This window comes from Leuciscus leuciscus (genome assembly GCF_965113295.1).
Source record: "Leuciscus leuciscus genome assembly, chromosome: 3".
In the NCBI taxonomy this organism is placed as follows: Eukaryota; Metazoa; Chordata; class Actinopteri; order Cypriniformes; family Leuciscidae; genus Leuciscus; species Leuciscus leuciscus.
The window spans coordinates 57,432,758-57,452,564 of record NC_138727.1 but is presented as its reverse complement, the minus strand read 5'-3'; the positions used below and the strand labels follow the sequence as shown (position 1 = coordinate 57,452,564).

Here is a 19,807-nt window from a genome sequence, read left to right as displayed (position 1 = left end):
AAGGGGTGGTTTATCCCTTTTGTAATCCGATCGAGAGAACATGTAAACACTTGATCGGATTGAAAACCGAAACTGAAAGGACTGCGCATGTGCAATGACGTTAACTAGCGTAATGATGTATGACGCGCGGAACGAGCTGTTCTTCCGGTTTAATAAAGTGTCATATTAATACGTTTCCCGTCATTCTAAAATTCTAATTTCACTCGCGCGTCTGTGAAGTGAAGCAGGACAACGTCCCACCAGTCCTTGTTTTGGATTGTCATCCACAGACGACTGGTTTTGGCCGCGGGGAGGGGCATATATATTCGTGCAGTGTGCGCATGTCAAAACATCAGATCCGATTTGAAACTTGTGACATATAAACGCGCACATCAACCCGATTACTTTATTTATCATTCATGTAAACACCTTGTTCGGATTCATCAGTCGGATTGATTTAATTCCGATTGTGTCCATGTAAACGTAGCTTGTGTCTGAAGTCAGTTGTAGTTCTTGTGTTTCTGCTCGTCTCTTTTTCTGTTCTCTTCTTTTCTTCAGTGATTCTGCTTGTTAACAGGCTTATTTAGGCTGAAATGACTCCATATTTAATACACACAGACTTTGTGTCTCAGATAAGGTCCAGTTCTGGTTGATTTCTTTGCTCTTGGCTGACATGTGGCATTGCTATGGCCTGCTTGTGGCCCAGATCTGGCCAACAGGAGTGGGCCACCCAAGGGCCGTCATTCCACGCTGCATGTGGGCCAGATCCGCATTCCACAAGTGCCAGATGTGGGCCGGATCTGGGCCGAAACAATGTTGCTATCTGGGACGTGAGTCTGTCCAGTCATTGAGCTTGAGACATTGTCGTGTACTTTGTGTGCACATGCATTCTGTACTCGACTATTGATTAAATGGTTAATATTTTTTCACTTTATTTTTTAAAATTCTGAGTATGTAATAACCTGACACAATTTGTGTGTTAAAATGACTTACACAACTATTGTGTTACATTTGACAACATGTGTTGTGCCTGAGCACACACACTACATGTGTGATACAACTACAAATACAATTTTAATGTGTCATTTTTAACACAACTCTTTTTAGAGTGTAAAATATGACAATACTTTATTACTATTGGAAACATCGACTCATTACAGGAAATATAAGCTCATCTTCTCAGAATCTATGGAGTTATAAATGTGAATAAATGATCTCAGTGTGAATTACTTCTTCAGCTTTGATGGACGGTGTTGCAGAAAAGCAGAAGTAAATGTACAGAGACAGAGGAGTGAAGAGAGAACCAAGAAATCAGCCGCGAACAACATGACGCACTCTCAAATAATGAAATATATGACAAATAAGACAAAAATAATCAAAGTTGATTTATTAAATACCCAATGGCATCAAAATATTAGTTTTGTGGCTTATAGTTCTTATCTATCAGCTCAGAGCTCATTTATGCTAGTGAACTCCTTTGACATGATAAATATTTAACATGTACACATTCACTTCCGAGAACATGAGCCAAACATATTCATGATCTGCTGCTACAGTGATTCTTGTCCAATCAAATGCTCTGAACTTTGAGAAAGTCCCTCCCCCTAAACCATGTGACACTGACTAGCAAGTAGCAAAAGACTATTGGACATTTCTAAAAGGGACGAGCGTTTGACATGTTCAACACAAACTTCCTGTTTCAGAGAGAAATATGTGAGAACAGGACAGAAGAAAGTGCAGATCAGCCGCTCATGAGGCCTTAAATAAAACATCAGAGTGTTTCTAATGTGAATGTAAGAGAGACTCACCGTGAATCATGAGCAGAAAGAAGATCAGAGGAAGAGGAGGAGCCATTCTGACCCACATCAGCATAACATATATCTATAATACAGCATTTTGTATTAATTTAAACAATGTAATGTTTTCATGCAGAAACAATGAGCTCATTGAAGTAATGAATACTTGCATTAATATATTCATCACTTAAACAAGTATATGTAAATCACCCTATTCTTAACATTTCTCATGTAAAGACACGTATGTTATATGAGCAATAATCATCAGTTTCATTTAAGCAAGAGTGTGTTTGTCTTACCGTGTTGAAGCTCATCAGATCAACAGCAACCAAATGACAGACTGTTTTAACACAAGCACTTTAGCTTTACAGTGAAGGACTTTGTGTGGTTAACACTGTTTAACACCCAGCGACAGAAACATCACAGTCCCTCCCTCAACAAGAGAACAACATTACTGAACTAAACCTACTTAAAGAAAAATGATGATCTTTTTCTGTACCTTGAAGATGAATAATTGTGAAGATGAATGATAGTGATTTACAGGTGATGATATTGACCATAAAATGATAGAGTGTCCATTGTGGAGGGGCACAAATCGTGAGCTTAGAATTATACACACAGAAAAATAGGGGTATCGTTTCTGTACCTTAAAGTAGATTTGCCACGAAAGTACCCTGTAGGGTACAGGAAATGGTCCTTAAGGTAACAAAGTTGAACCTTTGTTTTAATTTAAAGGTACAAAATCAGTTCTGACAGCAAAGGGTACATAAATGTACTTTTAACAAGCTTAAGGTACAAATTATGCAGCAAATCAGAGATCAATTTTAATTTAAATAGAGAGTTGTGTTTATTTAAGTAAAAAGGTTACTGGTAAATGTCCTTCCAATTCTTGATCAGTATGGCCTGTATAAGTTTCATTAATAACTTTTAGCTAGTCATCATTACATTGCTTTGTTTTTATGCAAATTATAACTGGATAGATTTAAAATACATATCAATGTAGGATCGATATGGTCTATTCAAATACCAACAATAATCCTTTATACACACTGGTAAACTCCCTGTAAATTACATGTGAACAGGGTATACACAAATACTGGTAAATTGGTTCTGGCAAAGATCTACCAATCTTGTGTGAACAGCACATTTACAAAAATAAAAAAATAAAAATAAAAAGTCGTTTACTGCAAATTACTGGCATTATTTTGTGAAAGGGGCTTATCACTCGCACGTCATTGTTTTTTAAAGAAAACTGTTTCTATAGCAACCGGAGTTTTTTAACGGCAGTTGCGATGACGCGTTTACTTTACCAATCAGCGATTGGCTCTTCTATTGAGAAGGCGCAATATCAAGTCGCCATAATACAGTTGCGCAGCGCTTTCTCTCGTGCACAAGTAGAGTATGTGAAAAGAGTGAAAATGTCGATTAATTGTGCATTTCTGTCGAGTTTGACAACGGATGAACTACTTCAAAAAATAATTAAAGCTGGAATACAGATCAACGAAGAAGAGGCAAGAAAATTCAGGGGTAAGTAACGTTAACCATATCTTGGTTTTCTATTCATGCTATTGAAAACGTGTCCAATCCTGCTCCTGCCGATCGACTGTCCTGCACAGTTCATCTTCAAATCTAATCAAACACATCTGCCTCTAATTTTCATGTGATCCTAAAGACCTTAATTGGTTGCTTCAGGTGTGTTTGATTAGGGTTGGAGATGAACTATGCAGGACAGTCGATTGGCAGAAACAACTAACGTTACTACACCAACGTTATTGTAAGTTATGGCTTGCTGGGTTAACGATACATAGTTATTTTGTTGATTTACTTAAGTAAGTCGCTTAAAATATTTCCACTTGACTTGTCGTCGTCGCCATTAAATCATTTTAAGCAAGAGCCCCTGCAGTCTTGGGCAGTACAACCCATTTTTTCCCGCGTCGTGCAGTCTGCTGTCGACTAACCTCACATGATGAGGGAATCCTGAATCAAAAACTGCTCAAATTAACATTTGTCAATTCAGGAACAAAATCTGACATGACCTGTCCCATAGATGTTGTTTCTTATGTTCAAAACGCGATAAAAAATATTATTCAGGTTAGACCAACCAATGCGCATGTCCTATCTTCACACAGAACGCGTTTTTCTATTCCCACTCGCACCTTTTCAACTGTTTTTCGATGCAATCACGAACTAGGTTGAGGTTTATGAACGTTAAAATCGCGTCTTAACGCAAATAAGCATTCTGTGTGAACGGCCCATTAAGAACACTGTTTCTATAGCAACCGGAGCTTTAGTGGCAGCGGCGGTGAATTATAACTTCATCAGTCATGGATGGGTATTTATTTAACGTTAGATGTTTTGGACTTGCCCCTATTTTACACTTTCTCCAATTCATATGTAACGTAATGAGCGCATCGTATTTGGTTTAGCAGTTCATAGAGTTGAGCAAAACTGCCATTTTCTGTCGATTCTCGTTTTCCACACATTTAGGCGTAACGTCACTTAATTCTGTGTGTGTTTTACAGTTATCAGTGTATAACTGTTGTAATTTTGCGTTTGTTCAGAAAATGACGTGGATGGAGAAACAGTGGACTGTGGACTCACTGAAGCCATGGTTGGCTACCTGATTGATGGTTCCTTCAAAAAGCAACAAAAATTTCAACAATTTTTACGCCAATATAAGGAGTCTGAGACCACTGTTGTATTAGAGCCAGTACCAGTTGAAGTCGCTCAGTCTACGGAAGAACCCCAGCCTCATCCATTCACTAATCCAAGGTAAGGGCAGCATTATGAGGGTCCCGGTTTGGTAAATGTGTTCAACAAGAGTTTGTCTGCTCGTTTGGGCATTTGCTGGATGGTGAATTTTATCTAATTTTATTCAATAGGATCCACCCACAATTGACCCTTTGCAGGGAGTTTGATTGACAGGCGATCTGACCAATCATAATCTGCCATTTTTGTCCGACAAAGCAATCAGGAGAGTTAGATTAACGTTGAAGGATTTAAACTTAAAAAACGGAGTGTACTGACGTCTTTGCGTGGTTAAAACAACACTTCTCCTTATATTAATTTGATGCCATAAATTAACTAGAAGGAAGAGATGATCGGTTCATGAGCAGGTTTAACTGAGGCTCTACAGTGATCTGTCAGACGTGTTAAAGAGCCACAAAACGTTATTTATTGTTTTAATTTATTTTAAAAATGACCCAAATTTTAAAGTTGTGACTTTGTTTCATATCAAAAGTAACCTGGTCTGTCCTGTCTGTCAATGCGTTGTCAGTGTCCTCTCTGCAATGTATTTTTCACTGCGTGAGAGCGGCGTGGCTTGTCGGACATAGCAACAGTAACAGCTGGTCTTTGTGAATGGCCAATTGACCGTCTGCAAAGACCCGCCCCCCTTAGTTATTGTTGCTATGCCCGACAAGCTACGCCTCTCTCTCACACACACCATGTTCTCATGCAGTGAAAAATACATTGTGGAGCAGAGAGAAGACTGACAACACGCTGGCTGAAAGACAGGACAGACCAGGTTACTTTTCAGTTACTTTTGATATTAAACATGTTAAACAAAGTCTCACCTTTCATATTTGGTCATTTTTAAAAAGAAATTTAAACAATACCATTTTGTGGCTCTTTAATGTGTCTGTCAGATCACTGTAGAGCATCAGTTAAAGCTGCTCATGAACCGATCATCTCTTTCTTCTAGTTCAGTTATAGCAATAGCCATGAATGAACATAAAAAGGAATGTTGTTTTAACTGCGGAAAGGCGTCAGTACACTCCGTTTTTCAAGTTCAAATCCTCCCATGTTAATATACCATCTCTTTTGACTGCGTGCTCCGACAAAATGGCGGATGGCGAAGTATGATTGGTCAGATCACCTGTCAATCAAGCTCCCTGCGAAGGGTCAATTGGTAACTGATGTATTTAATGTTGTATTGCAGTGGTGAAGCAGCTCACAGGAGACTACCCCTTGTGACTGTCATTCCAACCTTTCCCAGAGATGTCCAGGCGAGACTTGACACCAAGGAACCGTGTCACACAATTCCTAAAGTACGCAACAAAATAATCAGAACGCTGTATGAAATGATGGCAGAATACACCCTGTAAGTATAACAATTATTACCACCTCTGCTACTACAACTGTACTACTTAAAGTTTGTATCAGCGATTTCAGGTCCCAAAAAAAAATGATCACATTCATCTAATCTTTCCTAACGATCCGCTAGCTGGATCGTTAGGAAAGATTAGATGAATGTGATCATTTTTGGGGGGGGGCCTGAAATCACTGATATAATCTTTAAGATCAATTCACAATCTATGTAGACCATAAGACAAAACCAAAAGATTGATTTAGTTTGTTTCTGCCTTTGTGCTAGGTATCCAACTAATGCAGAGTATATTCAAGTTGCCAAGGCACTGATTGTGAAATACCCTTTCCTGAGAGATAAGGAGGGAAATGGCTATGTAAGTTGCATTGTTTTTAAGCCATTGATTGATCTGTTTGCATAATCCTCAAGATATTGTTACTTCATCTTTTACTTGCTGGAATATGTTTTGCTACTAGCACACCTGGCACATGTCCCTAAAGAGGAAGTTTAAAGCAGAACGTGCACCTCTTGTCAGCGACAGTGAAGTCAGAAAGCTGAAAGAGAAGTTTGGCCATACAAAACAGTCCAGATCCACCAGTGCATCTGCAAGTTTTTGTCGAAAGTCTGCCAGTGTAGCATATGTAAGCCCACTGCCATATACATATTTTACATACACCTTTACATTTTCACTTAGTGCAGGACAATGTAAGGTAGATAATATATTTTACTACTTTTTCACATATACTTCACTCTTTCACTGACTGAACATTAGGTCTAATTTTTCATGCAATGTTAAATTTATTTTTTATTTATCTAAAAAACCTTGTTGTTCAAACTTTTTGCATATCTGTTTCTGTTGTTCTGACAAAGGAAACTTGTGTTGGGGAGGACTCAACATCTGTTGAGGTGCATGTGAACGTGTTACAAAATGAGTATCGGAAGGCGCATCCAGATATGTTGACTGTGAAAGACCGCATGGCACGAACATTCTCCTGGAGACGTAGAGAAATCATCGAAGGAATGTCTGTAGAGGATGTACTAAAAAAATATCCATTCTTAAGAATGCTTGCTGAAGTGAGTATATTGAAAACACCTGAATGTTACAGGGAAGCAATATATTATAATTTTGGAAATTGTGAAATTGAAGACATGTCGATTGCTGTCATTGAAAACAAGGAAACTAAACATTTCTGAAAATATCTTCTAAATGCTACAGTATAGAAATCAAATGGTTTCAGTAAGAATGAAGAATGTTAATCATGTCTTCATGTATATCCTACAGTTTTTTGATGAGGTTGACCGTATCCATCCTTCACCAAACGGCTTCTGTCATCGCTTCAGAGAGGGTTTTGCCAGTGTTCTACCTAATGTGCTCAAACTTGCCAAGACCAAATCCCCCCTAGCAAAACACTACACTGAAGCAAGACAAGATGCCCTGGCTGAAGATATACCAGGTAAAGACAGTCACCTTGCTAGTGAACCTCACAATAATATCTGCAATTTACTTTACTACATTGCAAAATATATGTGATTGTGAATTTAAAATATTTTTCCGATATTGCAGGAATTGATTTGAGGGCCGGGCTTCTCCTCTTGCCATCCATCTTCAGAGAAAAGAGTGTACACTACATTACTATGAGAGAGGTAGGCTTCTGAATTAGGGTTGTGATGATAGTATGGTATATTGACGATAGTTAGAGATAACGCTGATGCCTTTGATGATATCATACGATAATTGGCTCGTTTTCCCATTATATTATTATTATAAAGCTGGTATTGTTATTAAATTAATATTAAGACCTACAATTAATTTGCCTTGCCTAAATTCATAAAGACATAACCACACTTGCGACATCACCGACATGCGCGTATGACAAAACTATGGCAAGTGCTTGCAATAAAAATGCCAATAAACTATATTTACTTGTTTGTTTATTTTGAATTTGAAAATCTGTTTTCTTTTAATGTAGGGAGACCCTGCTTCACCCTTTCCAACCATACAACTGATGGATAAAGACTGGAAAACGGCGATCATTGGAAGAGGGCTCAGTGTGGTGAATGTAGATGGAATAGATGTGTGCCAGTGCACCAGCCTTGATGAAGCCTTCATAACAGCCTTCTGTATGTACTTTACTTTCAACATTGCATATCCACCACCCCTGAAAAACACACTGACTTTTCTTCAGAGGCGCATTGTCAACATTGTGGAAGAGGGAGACAAGCCACTGCCAGTAACTTTAGTCCGGATGATTAACCTTTTGTATTAGATCCTCATCATGCCTCAACTGTACCATTGCCCAAAGTGCACTCGAAGGACTTTCACTCTTGTGATTTTTATTTATTTATTTTTATTATTTTTTTACTTTTGTGATTAAATAAATTGTGAAACATGCACTGCCTCTGTTTTGTATTTAAAACTGGTTAAGGAAAATGCTCTGATGCATCTGAAGGAATTAAATCACACCATGAACTTAATTCTCAGAAGTACAGTATTTCTTTTCTTATATATATTTAGGACAAATCAGTGCAGCAGGACATCTGTGATATGATCTGGGAAAATGCCATGTTGTAATTTTAAAACATACCAGGACCTAATGGTACATTTCTAACACTAGGGGTACATACATGTTCTTTTAGAGGTACAAACAAGAAGGTACAAAAATGTACCAATGTTCAGAGGTACATTGCTGTACCCTGCTAGGGTACAGCTGGGGCGACAAAGCATTTATACTCTTCTAGGTACAATCCTGTACCTTGATTTTTCTGTGTGTAAGGTTCTATCTCCACTTTTGGTCAAATTGAGTTTTTGACATAATCTGATCCATTAGGTGTTTATTAATGCCTGTGTGGTGTTATTTTTGTAAAAAAATATTTTGTTAGTAGTTATTAATCAAATAAAAAGGTTCCATCTCTCCATTGCCAGCTGGGATGTAAAAACTTTGATGCTCAATATCTCAGAACTACCCTAAACGGAAATAGAACCTTATAATTCTAAGCTCACGAAATTATGATTTTGTTCAGTATATTAGGGTAAAATGATCAATTAAGCTGAGAAATGCACATGTATCCACCAATGAACATCACTTTAGGTGTTTTACTCCTCTGACTTAATTTTAGCATTTATATTTATATATTTTTTTTACACAGCGACAATTCACCAGCTTTTAACTTTCATTTAATTCCACTGTTACATCAAGTTATTTACCTATACACAAATAATTATCTTTTAGTGACTCATCACTGATGATCCCTGTCAATCATCAGTGGCTCCGCCCACAGAGCTCAGGATTGGTTCATTTGTGCTCCGCCTCTCACTGCAGAATCTTCCTGTTGATCTGAACAAACAATAAGATGAAGAAAGACTGACTGAAGTTCATCAACAACATTATAAAACCTTTCACAAGATAAAACAATCACACTAAACTGAAGAGAGTTTTATTGATTATATTGAGAAGAGCTGCAGGTTCTGACACTTACTGATGGATTCTCATGTTTAGAAAAGCTCTGAGGATCAAGAGTCTTCAGGAGATCTGGGATCAACGGTCTGTGTGAAAGAGAAGTCAAAACAGGGACAGTAATAGGTGAGTGCCAGCCAATGAGATTTCCGTTTGCATATTATTTTCTGCTTGTTCATAAAAAGCTGAATAATTCCAAATGAGCTCCATTATTTTTTAGAGGAAAATACAAAAAAGAATATCGTTTACATGTAGTATGTCAGTTATGCGTGGTATAAGACACTCTCACTCTCTCTCTCTCTCTCTCTCGCGCTCTCTCTCTCTCTCTCTCTCTCTCTCTCTCTCTCTCTCTCTCTCTCAGTGTGTGAGGAACAGAAAAGCAACGACTAGTGTTTCCCTGTGTGTCAAATACACTGTATTCATTGAGATGAACTGAAATAGTGCGCTTTACGAATCGCTTGACAGAGAGCGAAACTCTCAAGCGCTCAGTCAGTGTTCGGCGAGTGAAAATATATCTGTGTGCCAGTTCCAGACTGTAAAGGTAGTTCCTCTTTTAGCCATAAACTCCTCCTCAGCTTCACTCAGTTCCGCCATAGTTGTTTCCTCTCTGTGCGTGAGCTGCCAATGGGTTGCAAACAGAAAAACATCATCAACTAGACTTTATAGTTATTATCGAGGGAAGACTGATTCTTATCATGAGAGGATTTTTTTAGCGGTATATTGCAAACAATAAGATATCACCCTTCCCTATTGAGAAAATGTTTAGATGTTGATGTTTTATTGAAAATATTTAAGTTTGTAGTCACCATTATGGTGATCAGTATGTGCTTTTATAACATTACTTTTGATCTGGCTGCTGTAATGTCCGTAATGTACATCTAGTGAAGAGGATTGACATCAGTCAGTTATTATGTTCAATGTTCAATAAATACAGGGGAAAATTGATTCATGGCTTTTGATATCAATATTGAATTGACCACATTTTTTAAAACAGATTAATTTGATCTTTTTTTTTTTAATCTTTTTGTTTTTGTTTTTTGCCCAGCCCTACTAATGAGTGATTATCAAGGGAATTAATCAACTGACTTCTTCAGGCTTATGAGATTTACCGGAATGTGCTCTCCATTTTTTAAAGACAGAGAGGCACCGAGTATGTGTTAAAACACAAAGACATCATATAGATAGACGCCCTATTGGCCGCTGGTCGCTGAGAAATGCGTCCGCCATCTTAAACCGGTCATACTCATAGTTTTGTTGCGTGGCAGCAGTTAAGATGCCAGAGCACTATGCAGCATTTTCCTGTTCAAATTGGCGGACCATCGCAAATAGGGCTCGGGGGATTACTTTTCACAAGTAAGATTTAACATTACCGTACTATTGGTTGTATTTTGTGAATAGAATATTATCAGAGACTTGAGAAAGAGCAAGGATCTTTGATATTACTGTACTGAAATCGTAGCCAGCTAGCTAGGCTATGTTTACACCCGCCGGTGTTCACCCGGCTATGAACTGAGACTTGATAAGTCATATTCCATAACACTGACTTAGATCACAACTGACACAAGAATGCTATTGTAGAAATAAAAGAATATTACTGGTAAAGCATTGGCCAGTGAATTTTATACAAGTGGCACAGTCTGTATTATCAGTGTTGGGCAGTCACTACTTGTAGCTTAGCTAATAACTTAGTATTTTGGTGGTAGCTTCACTATTTTCTCTGTGTGTGTGTGTGTATGTGTGTGTGTGTGTATTGGGACTCGGGAGGGGGGCTGCTATTATTTCTGTATAAAATAATACTACCATTATAAAAAAAAACATTATATATTTTTTTAAATCAATGTATAGTGTAACTTAAAAATAAACAGATTGGTCCTCTGAGGACAAGAAATGAAAACCACTGCAATATGATGAATGTCCAAAAGATGGCACCCACAGACTGTTTTTAAATGGCGTTGGATAAATATTTTTTTTGCTTTTAAACTATGTGTGTGTGTGATTTTGGTTGGGTGACAGTTGTAGGTTACAGTTTGACAAAAGCACAATGTTGTGTTTTATTGCGAGTATACACACATAAGTAAACACTTTGCAGTTTGAATGATGTCCTGAACAAAATGGTGAAGTATGTTTTTATGTCTCCATTGTTCTATCACGCCTGCGCCTCTCTCTCTCTCTCTCTCTCTCTCTCTCTCTCTCTCTCTCTCTCTCTCACACACACACACACACACACACACACACACACACACACATTCATATGGGAAAACTCATGGAAACATATTCCAGCATTATAAGGATATAAATCTGGAGGATGTGGATCCTGTTCTGGATTGTAATAGACCACACAGGTTTTATCTTTTATAAAATTATAGTCTTGTATCTTCTGAAAGAATGAAACTGATCAAAATCATAAAGCGCATATTTTTTGTTTTGTTTATTTATAGCACAGACAACATATACTATAATATTTATCACATTTGATGTAATTTCAAAGGGTTTTCTGTAAAATGACTCTGGGATATTACATTTATACCACTGTATCAGTGGGGATTTCTTTAAGACTGCAAGGGAAGCTCGGCTTCCCCTATAATGTCAAAAAATGAATGGTCAAATATGTACTATTGTGTTAACATTTTAATGACTAAAAAATGCGTTAGAACACGTTCATCTCGAAGACGAGTTCGTTCAGAATCAGTTACATATAGCATGTCGGCTGACTCGATTTCCTTCTCATGCATTTCCGTAGCGTCACAGTGCATTTCCCTGTTGAAGTCCAGCGTCCATTGACTTCAATGACTTTTTCAGTGCTTCGAAACTAAACGGTCACTGGATAAATGCTGCGATTATGTCCTGCCCACGGACGCTCAGCATCTCTGTGTCACGGACACACACAGGGAAAAGGTAGATCCAATCGCAATATTTATTGGGTAATCCGTAATTCGTAAATCCAGTCCAGGCAAGGGTCAAAACCATACAGGCAATCCAAAACAAGAACAAAACAAGACACAAACGAGAAACAAGCAAGAAACAGACCTCAGGAAGTGTTGTAACATTAAACAAGGACTCCGTGACAAACACTGAAACAACCAGGGTATATATACACAGATACTAATGAGGTGACGGGAAACAGCTGTGTGCAATGATACAATGAGTGACAGAACAGGATGATGGGAAATGTAGTAAGAGTGAATGACACCGTGGGGAAAGAGGACCTCTAGTGGTGACCCAGGGAAACACAAACCAGACACTGTGACATAACCCCCCCTCTACGGAGGGGCTACCAGACGCTCCAAGACACAATACACAACAAAACAAGAGTCCAGGAGGGAGGTGGAATGGTGGAGGATCAGGGGGAGGGATGGGGGGCCAGGTCCATGGAGGGGAACAGGAACAGGGGGTGATGGCTTAGCCACCGGCCAGGGCCAAACATACAGTCCATCGGGCGGCCAGCGAGAAGCAGACAGTCCATCGGGCGACCAGGGCGGAGACGACAGTCCATCGGGCGGCCAGGGTGGAGACCTTCCCTCGGGCGGCCAGGGCGGAGACTTTCCCTCGGGCGGCCAGGGCGGAGACCTTCCCTCGGGCGGCCAGGGCGGAGACCTTCCCTCGGGCGGCCAGGGCGGAGACCTTCCCTCGGGCGGCCAGGGCGGAGACCTTCCCTCGGGCGGCCAGGGCGGAGACGACCCTTCGGGAAGCCAGGGCGGAGACGACCCCTCGGGCGACCACGGAACAGACACCCGCTCAGGAACAGACACCGGCTCAGGAACAGAAGCAGGCACCGACTCAGGAACAGAAGCAGGCACCGGCTCAGGAACAGAAGCAGGCACCGGCTCAGGAACAGAAGCAGGCACCGGCTCAGGAACAGAAGCAGGCACAGGCACCGGCTCAGGAACAGGCACCGGCTCAGGAACAGGCACCGGCTCAGGAACAGGCACAGGCACCGGCTCAGGAACAGGCACAGGCACCGGCTCAGGAACAGGCACAGGCACCGGCTCAGGAACAGGCACAGGCACCGGCTCAGGAACAGATACCGGCTCAGGAACAGATACCAGCTCAGGAACAGATACCGGCTCAGGAACAGATACCGGCTCAGGAACAGATACCGGCTCAGGAACGGACACAGGCTCAGGAACAGAAGCAGGCACCGGCTCAGGAACAGACACAGAGACCGGCTCAGGAACAGACACAGAGACCGGCTCAGGAACAGATACCGGCTCAGGAACGGACACAGGCTCGGCGACGGCCATCTTGTCCGGAGACACAGGCTCGGCGGCGGCCATCTTGTCCGGAGACACAGGCTCGGCGGCGGCCATCTTGTCCGGAGACACAGGCTCGGCGGCGGCCATCTTGTCCGGAGACACAGGCTCGGCGGCGGCCATCTTGTCCGGAGATCCTGGATCGGCAGACGTGACGTGAACAGTCTCTGGATCGGCAGACGTGACGTGAACAGTCTCTGGATCGGCAGACGTGACGTGAACAGTCTCTGGATCGGCAGACGTGACGTGAACAGTCTCTGGATCGGCAGACGTGTCGTGAACAGTCTCTGGATCGGCAGACGTGCCGAGCAGCTCGGGCGGGGCCGGCAGGGCGAGCAGCTCGGGCGGGGCCGGCAGGGCGAGCAGCTCGGGCGGGGCCGGCAGGGCGAGCAGCTCGGGCGGGGCCGGCAGAGGAGGACGCCTGGGCGGCGCGGGCAGAGCAAGTCGCCTGAGCGACGCGTCAGGGATGGCAGTCACCTCCGGGATGGTCTCTGGGTTAGGAGCCACCGAATAAGTCATTGTGGAGGGGTTTCTCCTCCTCCTCCGTCTCCGGACCACCGGACTCGAGACCACCGGAACAGGGTACACTGGACTCGGGACCACCGGCACTGGGACCACCGGAACAGTCACGGAGGGAGTCTTCCATCTCCTCCTCCGTTTCGGGACCACCGGAACTGGGACCACCGGAACTGGGACCACCGGAACTGGGACCACCGGACTCGAGACCACCGGAGGCGGGACTGGAGTATCCCACTGGCTACGATGATCTAGGTAACTGTTGAATCCCCAAAAGTCCAGGATTTCCAGCCCCTTCATCTCCCACCTAGGCAATGGGTCATCCAGACAGACATTGAAGAGTTCCTTCAATGCTGCGTTGTTGTAGTCCAACCCTCTAGAGAGGGTCCAAAACATCTGAGCCAGACAACCTATCGTCTGGCCCTGCTGGCGTAGGTCCATCAAATTTTGGACCCGTCCCCTCCTCTCCTTCTCTGTCTTAGGGGGAAGGATACGAAACCCCATAATGCTGGATCTATAATGTGACGGAGTCCTTCTGTCACGGACACACACAGGGAAAAGGTAGATCCAATCGCAATATTTATTGGGTAATCCGTAATTCGTAAATCCAGTCCAGGCAAGGGTCAAAACCATACAGGCAATCCAAAACAAGAACAAAACAAGACACAAACGAGAAACAAGCAAGAAACAGACCTCAGGAAGTGTTGTAACATTAAACAAGGACTCCGTGACAAACACTGAAACAACCAGGGTATATATACACAGATACTAATGAGGTGACGGGAAACAGCTGTGTGCAATGATACAATGAGTGACAGAACAGGATGATGGGAAATGTAGTAAGAGTGAATGACACCGTGGGGAAAGAGGACCTCTAGTGGTGACCCAGGGAAACACAAACCAGACACTGTGACACTCTGGGAGTGAATGAGGAGTGGGCTGGCCTGGACTCCGGGCTTCTGCGTGATGATTGGAGGGTCTGTCGAAAGGCTGCATCTCCTTTTGATTGACAGCGATTTTGTACTATAAAAAGTTGCTGACGCTGAAGCTATTCGAGCTCAGTCCCATCGCGGATTTTGCAAGTGTAGTCGAAAGACAAACGTCTACAACCTATTTCTTGGTATTTGCTTGGTGAAATTGCTAGCCAATTTTCATCATACATTTCACACAATTATACACCACATTCCTGGTTTCAGTTAAACCTAATTCCCACATTTCCTCCGTCGAGGAGCACACAGGGTTTGCTCTTATACGTACACTTTCAAAAATGAACTTATAACCAAAAAAACAAAAGCAGGGCAGCTCAGACAATATATACTTAAATGTTTATCACTGTTTTATGTAACGTCAAAGGGTTTCCTGTAAAATTACACCAAAATTGTGTATTTAGACCACTGTATCTGGGTATGGGAAGCTTTTCAATTCCCAAATTTGGAAATCCCCAAAAATGGTCCCTGATCTTAACAGGTTAACACCCTTGAGTGTGGTCTCAAATAAACTCACTGGAGAGTTAATTTAACCGTTTACATATAAACAGTTTTTGCTGTCTATATGTAAATCACTCTATTCTAAATAGACATATGTTATATGAGCAATAATCATCATTATCATTTCATTTAAGAGTGTGTTTGTTTTACCGTGTTGAAGCTCATCAGATCAACAGCAACCAAATGACTGACTGTTTTAACACAAGCACTTTAGCTTTACAGTGAAGGACTTTGTGTGGTTAACACTGTTTATTAATGACCAGCGACAGAAACATCACAGTCCCTCCCTCAACAAGAGAACAACATTACTGAACTAAACCTACTTAAACAGAAATGATTATCTTTTTCTGTAAGTTGAAGATGAATAATTGTGAAGATGAAGATGAATGATAGTGATTTACAGGTGAGGCTCATCAAGGTTGATGTCAGACGCAGGAGATGGTGACCTCTGGTGGCAGTTTGAGGGATTGAACGAGCACATATGAGACGAGATGTGTCAGACTGCAGAACTATATACGTGACAGCAGTTTCAGGCCAGCGGCTTCAGACCGGACGTTAGGAGCTGACGATCACCTAAAGCCTGCTTTATACCAGAGATGGTGTTATTACTGGGAGAGACCAGGATCTGTGGCTCTACCATTGGAAAGTGTAACTGCTGACTTTTATCACGTGTGCTTTGATAACCAATCACATTACAGCCTTGACATCATTGAGGCTGTGTCTGAAATCGCCCCCTATACCCTCAATAGGGCATTATTTGAAGGAACAGCCATTTGCAGTGGTGTCTGAAACCATAGTGGATATTATCGAGTGCACTCATTCAATCCCACAATGCACTGCAATAACAAGTGTACAACAGATTTAGGCTGCGTTTGAAACCACATACGCACTGAGTTGGTACTTAATTTCAATAAGTACTTAACGAGTGCTTAAAGAGTAGGTACTTTATAGCAGTACAGTATAGCAGTATGAATGCGAGCAGTACATCATCCGCCATGTTGACGTTATCATGTCACCTACGACGATATCACAAGTGCAACAACTTAAAATATATATAGGGGAGAGCGGGGCACAACCTAACGCTTTTTGACTTTCTCAGTTTGTGTAAATCTACTTATGGTTCAGAGTATTTATTTTTTCCCACATTAATTTCCCACATGTCTAGTACAATTATGTGGTTTTGTTTTATTAATACAGTATATACTTTTTTCTTGACATACCCCGAAAGAATGGAAGTGAAATGTGACAACATGCCCCATAGGTAGGGTACATTGTAACATGTGTGGGGCACATTGTAACATAACATATGACAGCTTAAAATGTTATCTGATCTAATAAAAAATATATACAAAACAAACTAAAATATTTTCTAAATAAAATACAATTTAAAACTTTTTCATATAAAATAATGGCAATTTTTAATAATTAAATTGAGTTTTTTGATTTTTGAGTTTTGACTACGAACACATGAAAACAAAGCTATACAACATAGTTCAAAACAAATAAATAATTAGTCATTTCTGAACATTGACTCTCAGTCTTTATTCACCTTTTTCTCACGGTTTCCCAATAAAATGAATAAAAGTATAGAATATAATGGCATATTTCTAATAGGGGCACATTGTAACGCAGTGTTACAACATGCCCCCGCCTGCACAACTGGGATTTAAACCCTGCTAGTGTCTTCTGCTAGTTAGCGAAGCATTAAATAACTATCTCAACTGTTAAATAACATCTTAGAGATTAAAATAATATCAGATTTGTCTTATTTTAAATAAACACAAAAAATAGAGATGAAAAATGAACTTAAGTAAGAAATTTACTTTTGCTATGGTTTAATAAATGTCTATGGATATCTTCCAAAAAAATTTATAATTTTGGCGGATTTTTTTTTTCTATATGGTGTTGATATGGCAACTAGTAAATACACAAAGTTTCGTCATCCAAGCATGTGCGGAAGTATTTAAAACAAGCGTGTTACAACTAGCCCCGCGTTAGGTTGTGCCCCGCGCTCCCCTAAAACATTTTTTTTACTTAAAAGATATGAGCGAAAGGTTTATTCATTCTGTAAATATCTTGATATTGACGAAACTGGCTCATTTTGTGTCTTGATGAAGAAACAGCTAGCCATTTATTTTGTGAATACATTTATGGTTGATTTCTTATATTTTAAACCCTGGGCTACTAATGTGACCCAGTTTTATCCATAACGATATTATTTTTATTACGAAAACCCAAAATCGTCATCTCTTGAATATGTTGTTAATTTCTTTATTTTATCCACAATTTTTCACCCACAGCCAAAAGTGGCTTAAATCTCCTTTATGTTTTCCTCTTTTTCTTGTTGAATTTATAAATAACAAATAACAACAACAAAAAATATTTTTTTTGTATGTATTATGATGAATTATTTAAAGTTATTTAACCTTGTCATTGTTCTTTTTTCCTGTGCATAAAATATCATATTATGATTTATGCAAACCCATTATATATTTTTTTATTTTATTCATTCATTGTTAAATATACAACCGTGGTATCTTTCCCTGATCTTGTATGTAACTAAGTTTGGCAATAAAAAAAATGATATGAGCGACAGGTGCACTAACAATGTGCCTTGATAACCAATCACATTACAGCCTTGACATCATTGAGGCTGTGTTTGAAATCGCCCCCTATACCCTCAATAGGGCATTATTTGAGGGAACAGCCATTTGTAGTGGTGTCTGAAACCATAGTGGACGTTATCGAGTGCACTCATTCAAACCCACAATGCACTGCAATAACAAGTGTACAACAGATTTAGGCTGCGTTTGAAACCGCATACTCACTGAGTAGGTGCTTAATTTCAAGAAGTACTTACTTACTCTTGCTAAAAGAGTAGGTATTTTATTACCAGATCATGTTGTGGCCAATTCTCTATCTTTGGTTCAGGTCTTCAATGTCTGAAGAAATCTTTCAGAGTCGAAGTTTCAGGTCCCAGAAGAATAAACTTTATTGTACAAACAAAGTGAGACGCCGGCTGGCCATCCGGACATCTAATTTTACAATGATTTTCTTTCAGATCTTATACCTTTTTTCTCATCCCTTGGTGTCCAATTTCCTCACTTGGTGTCCAATTAGCGTTAACATAGTTATCTTTTTCTCTTTGCTCCTCCTCGTCACGTCGCCACGATTAGAAACACCTGCATTAATGTCCAATTTCTATTGGTGGCCATACTGGCGCATGCGCATGCGCATAGATTTCATATATGGTTTTTTGGGTACTTTTCCACTCTTGTCCTTAGACTACCTTTCACCCAGTTTTTATCCTGTCCTCAGGATACTTTTGACAGGTTCAGTGTTTCCCATCATTTTGTCCCCTTTGACCTGTTTTCTCTGTTTCCCATGATTTTAGGCCTCCCATATTTTAGGCCTAGTATCCCTAATATTCATGCATTTAGATTGGACTCATATATGAGACAAAGGAAATTCTCCAACACATCCCCCCTTTGGGACTAATTTTAGTCCCACCTTCAACTATTACTTCCCAGAATGTATCTTCATGAGTAGGGTACTTCTCTTCCATTATCTATCCAATCTGGTCAGTATAGACCATCCATCTTTTATCAATAGACCCCCATCACAAAGGTACACTCTGGAGGAAGAATGAGACCAAACATCTCCACCCCTACTTGGCTAGAGTGGAGTAAAAGATCTCACCTTCCTATCAAATCATCATTTTAAAGGATGTGTTATTTCAAACATCATGCTTTCAATACTTTCAATCCATCTTGTTGTATAAACTTGGAGTTTAGTCTCTATCCATCGGTGCCAGAGGTACTGCGCAGGCGCTTCCGGTGGCCTGGAGTGCTATCTGGGTTGCTCCATCGTTGCCAGAGGTGCCCTGGTCTCACCTAGGGCGCTATCTGGTGTTGGAGCAGACAGCGGGTTTTTAAACCACCAGTTGAGTCAGCTCTTGTCTCTTCAACAGTCGATGACCGCGCTTGCAAATAATTCCTCTTTTGCACTATAACTATATGTCACAGGTCAGGGCGAGCGCCAGCGGGCCGCCCACCCCTTGCTTGCGTACCGCCCCTGAGGAGCTGACCGTGGACATGAAGGAGGCAGACACAGGAATAAAATTAAATGTTCTTTATTAAATAATAAAAACAATCTTAAGTCTCTTCAACATTCTCTTATTCGGGAAGCAGGTTATTCACTGGACTCAGACGGAGAATGGAGGGTACATATCACTCAC

At 40.7% G+C, this 19,807-nt stretch overlaps 2 protein-coding genes across 2 annotated transcripts in view; one reads left to right on the top strand and one right to left on the bottom strand.

Moving 5' to 3' along the window:
• Nucleotides 1–19,807, bottom strand: part of LOC309493654 (B-cell receptor CD22-like) — a 265,008-nt gene that overhangs the window by 103,335 nt on the left and 141,866 nt on the right. The gene's annotated exons all lie outside the window — the stretch shown is intronic.
• On the top strand, nt 4,444–8,212 carry LOC309495774 (sterile alpha motif domain-containing protein 3-like). Its single transcript, XM_082165619.1, has 8 exons — nt 4,444–4,547; nt 5,716–5,877; nt 6,151–6,238; nt 6,339–6,503; nt 6,733–6,936; nt 7,145–7,316; nt 7,427–7,506; nt 7,833–8,212. Exons 2-8 carry the CDS (start codon nt 5,858–5,860, stop codon nt 8,127–8,129), a joined length of 1,026 nt encoding a protein of 341 aa, XP_082021745.1. The 5' UTR covers nt 4,444–4,547; nt 5,716–5,857; the 3' UTR covers nt 8,130–8,212.

Bases quoted from the DNA above. Each gene is read 5' to 3' on its own strand.
- LOC309495774 (XM_082165619.1), top strand. From the start codon at position 5,858: ATGATGGCAGAATACACCCT. The intron at 6,937-7,144 runs GTGAGTATATTG...TATATCCTACAG, and splicing joins TCTTAAGAATGCTTGCTGAA to TTTTTTGATGAGGTTGACCG. The intron at 7,317-7,426 runs GTAAAGACAGTC...CCGATATTGCAG, and splicing joins CCTGGCTGAAGATATACCAG to GAATTGATTTGAGGGCCGGG.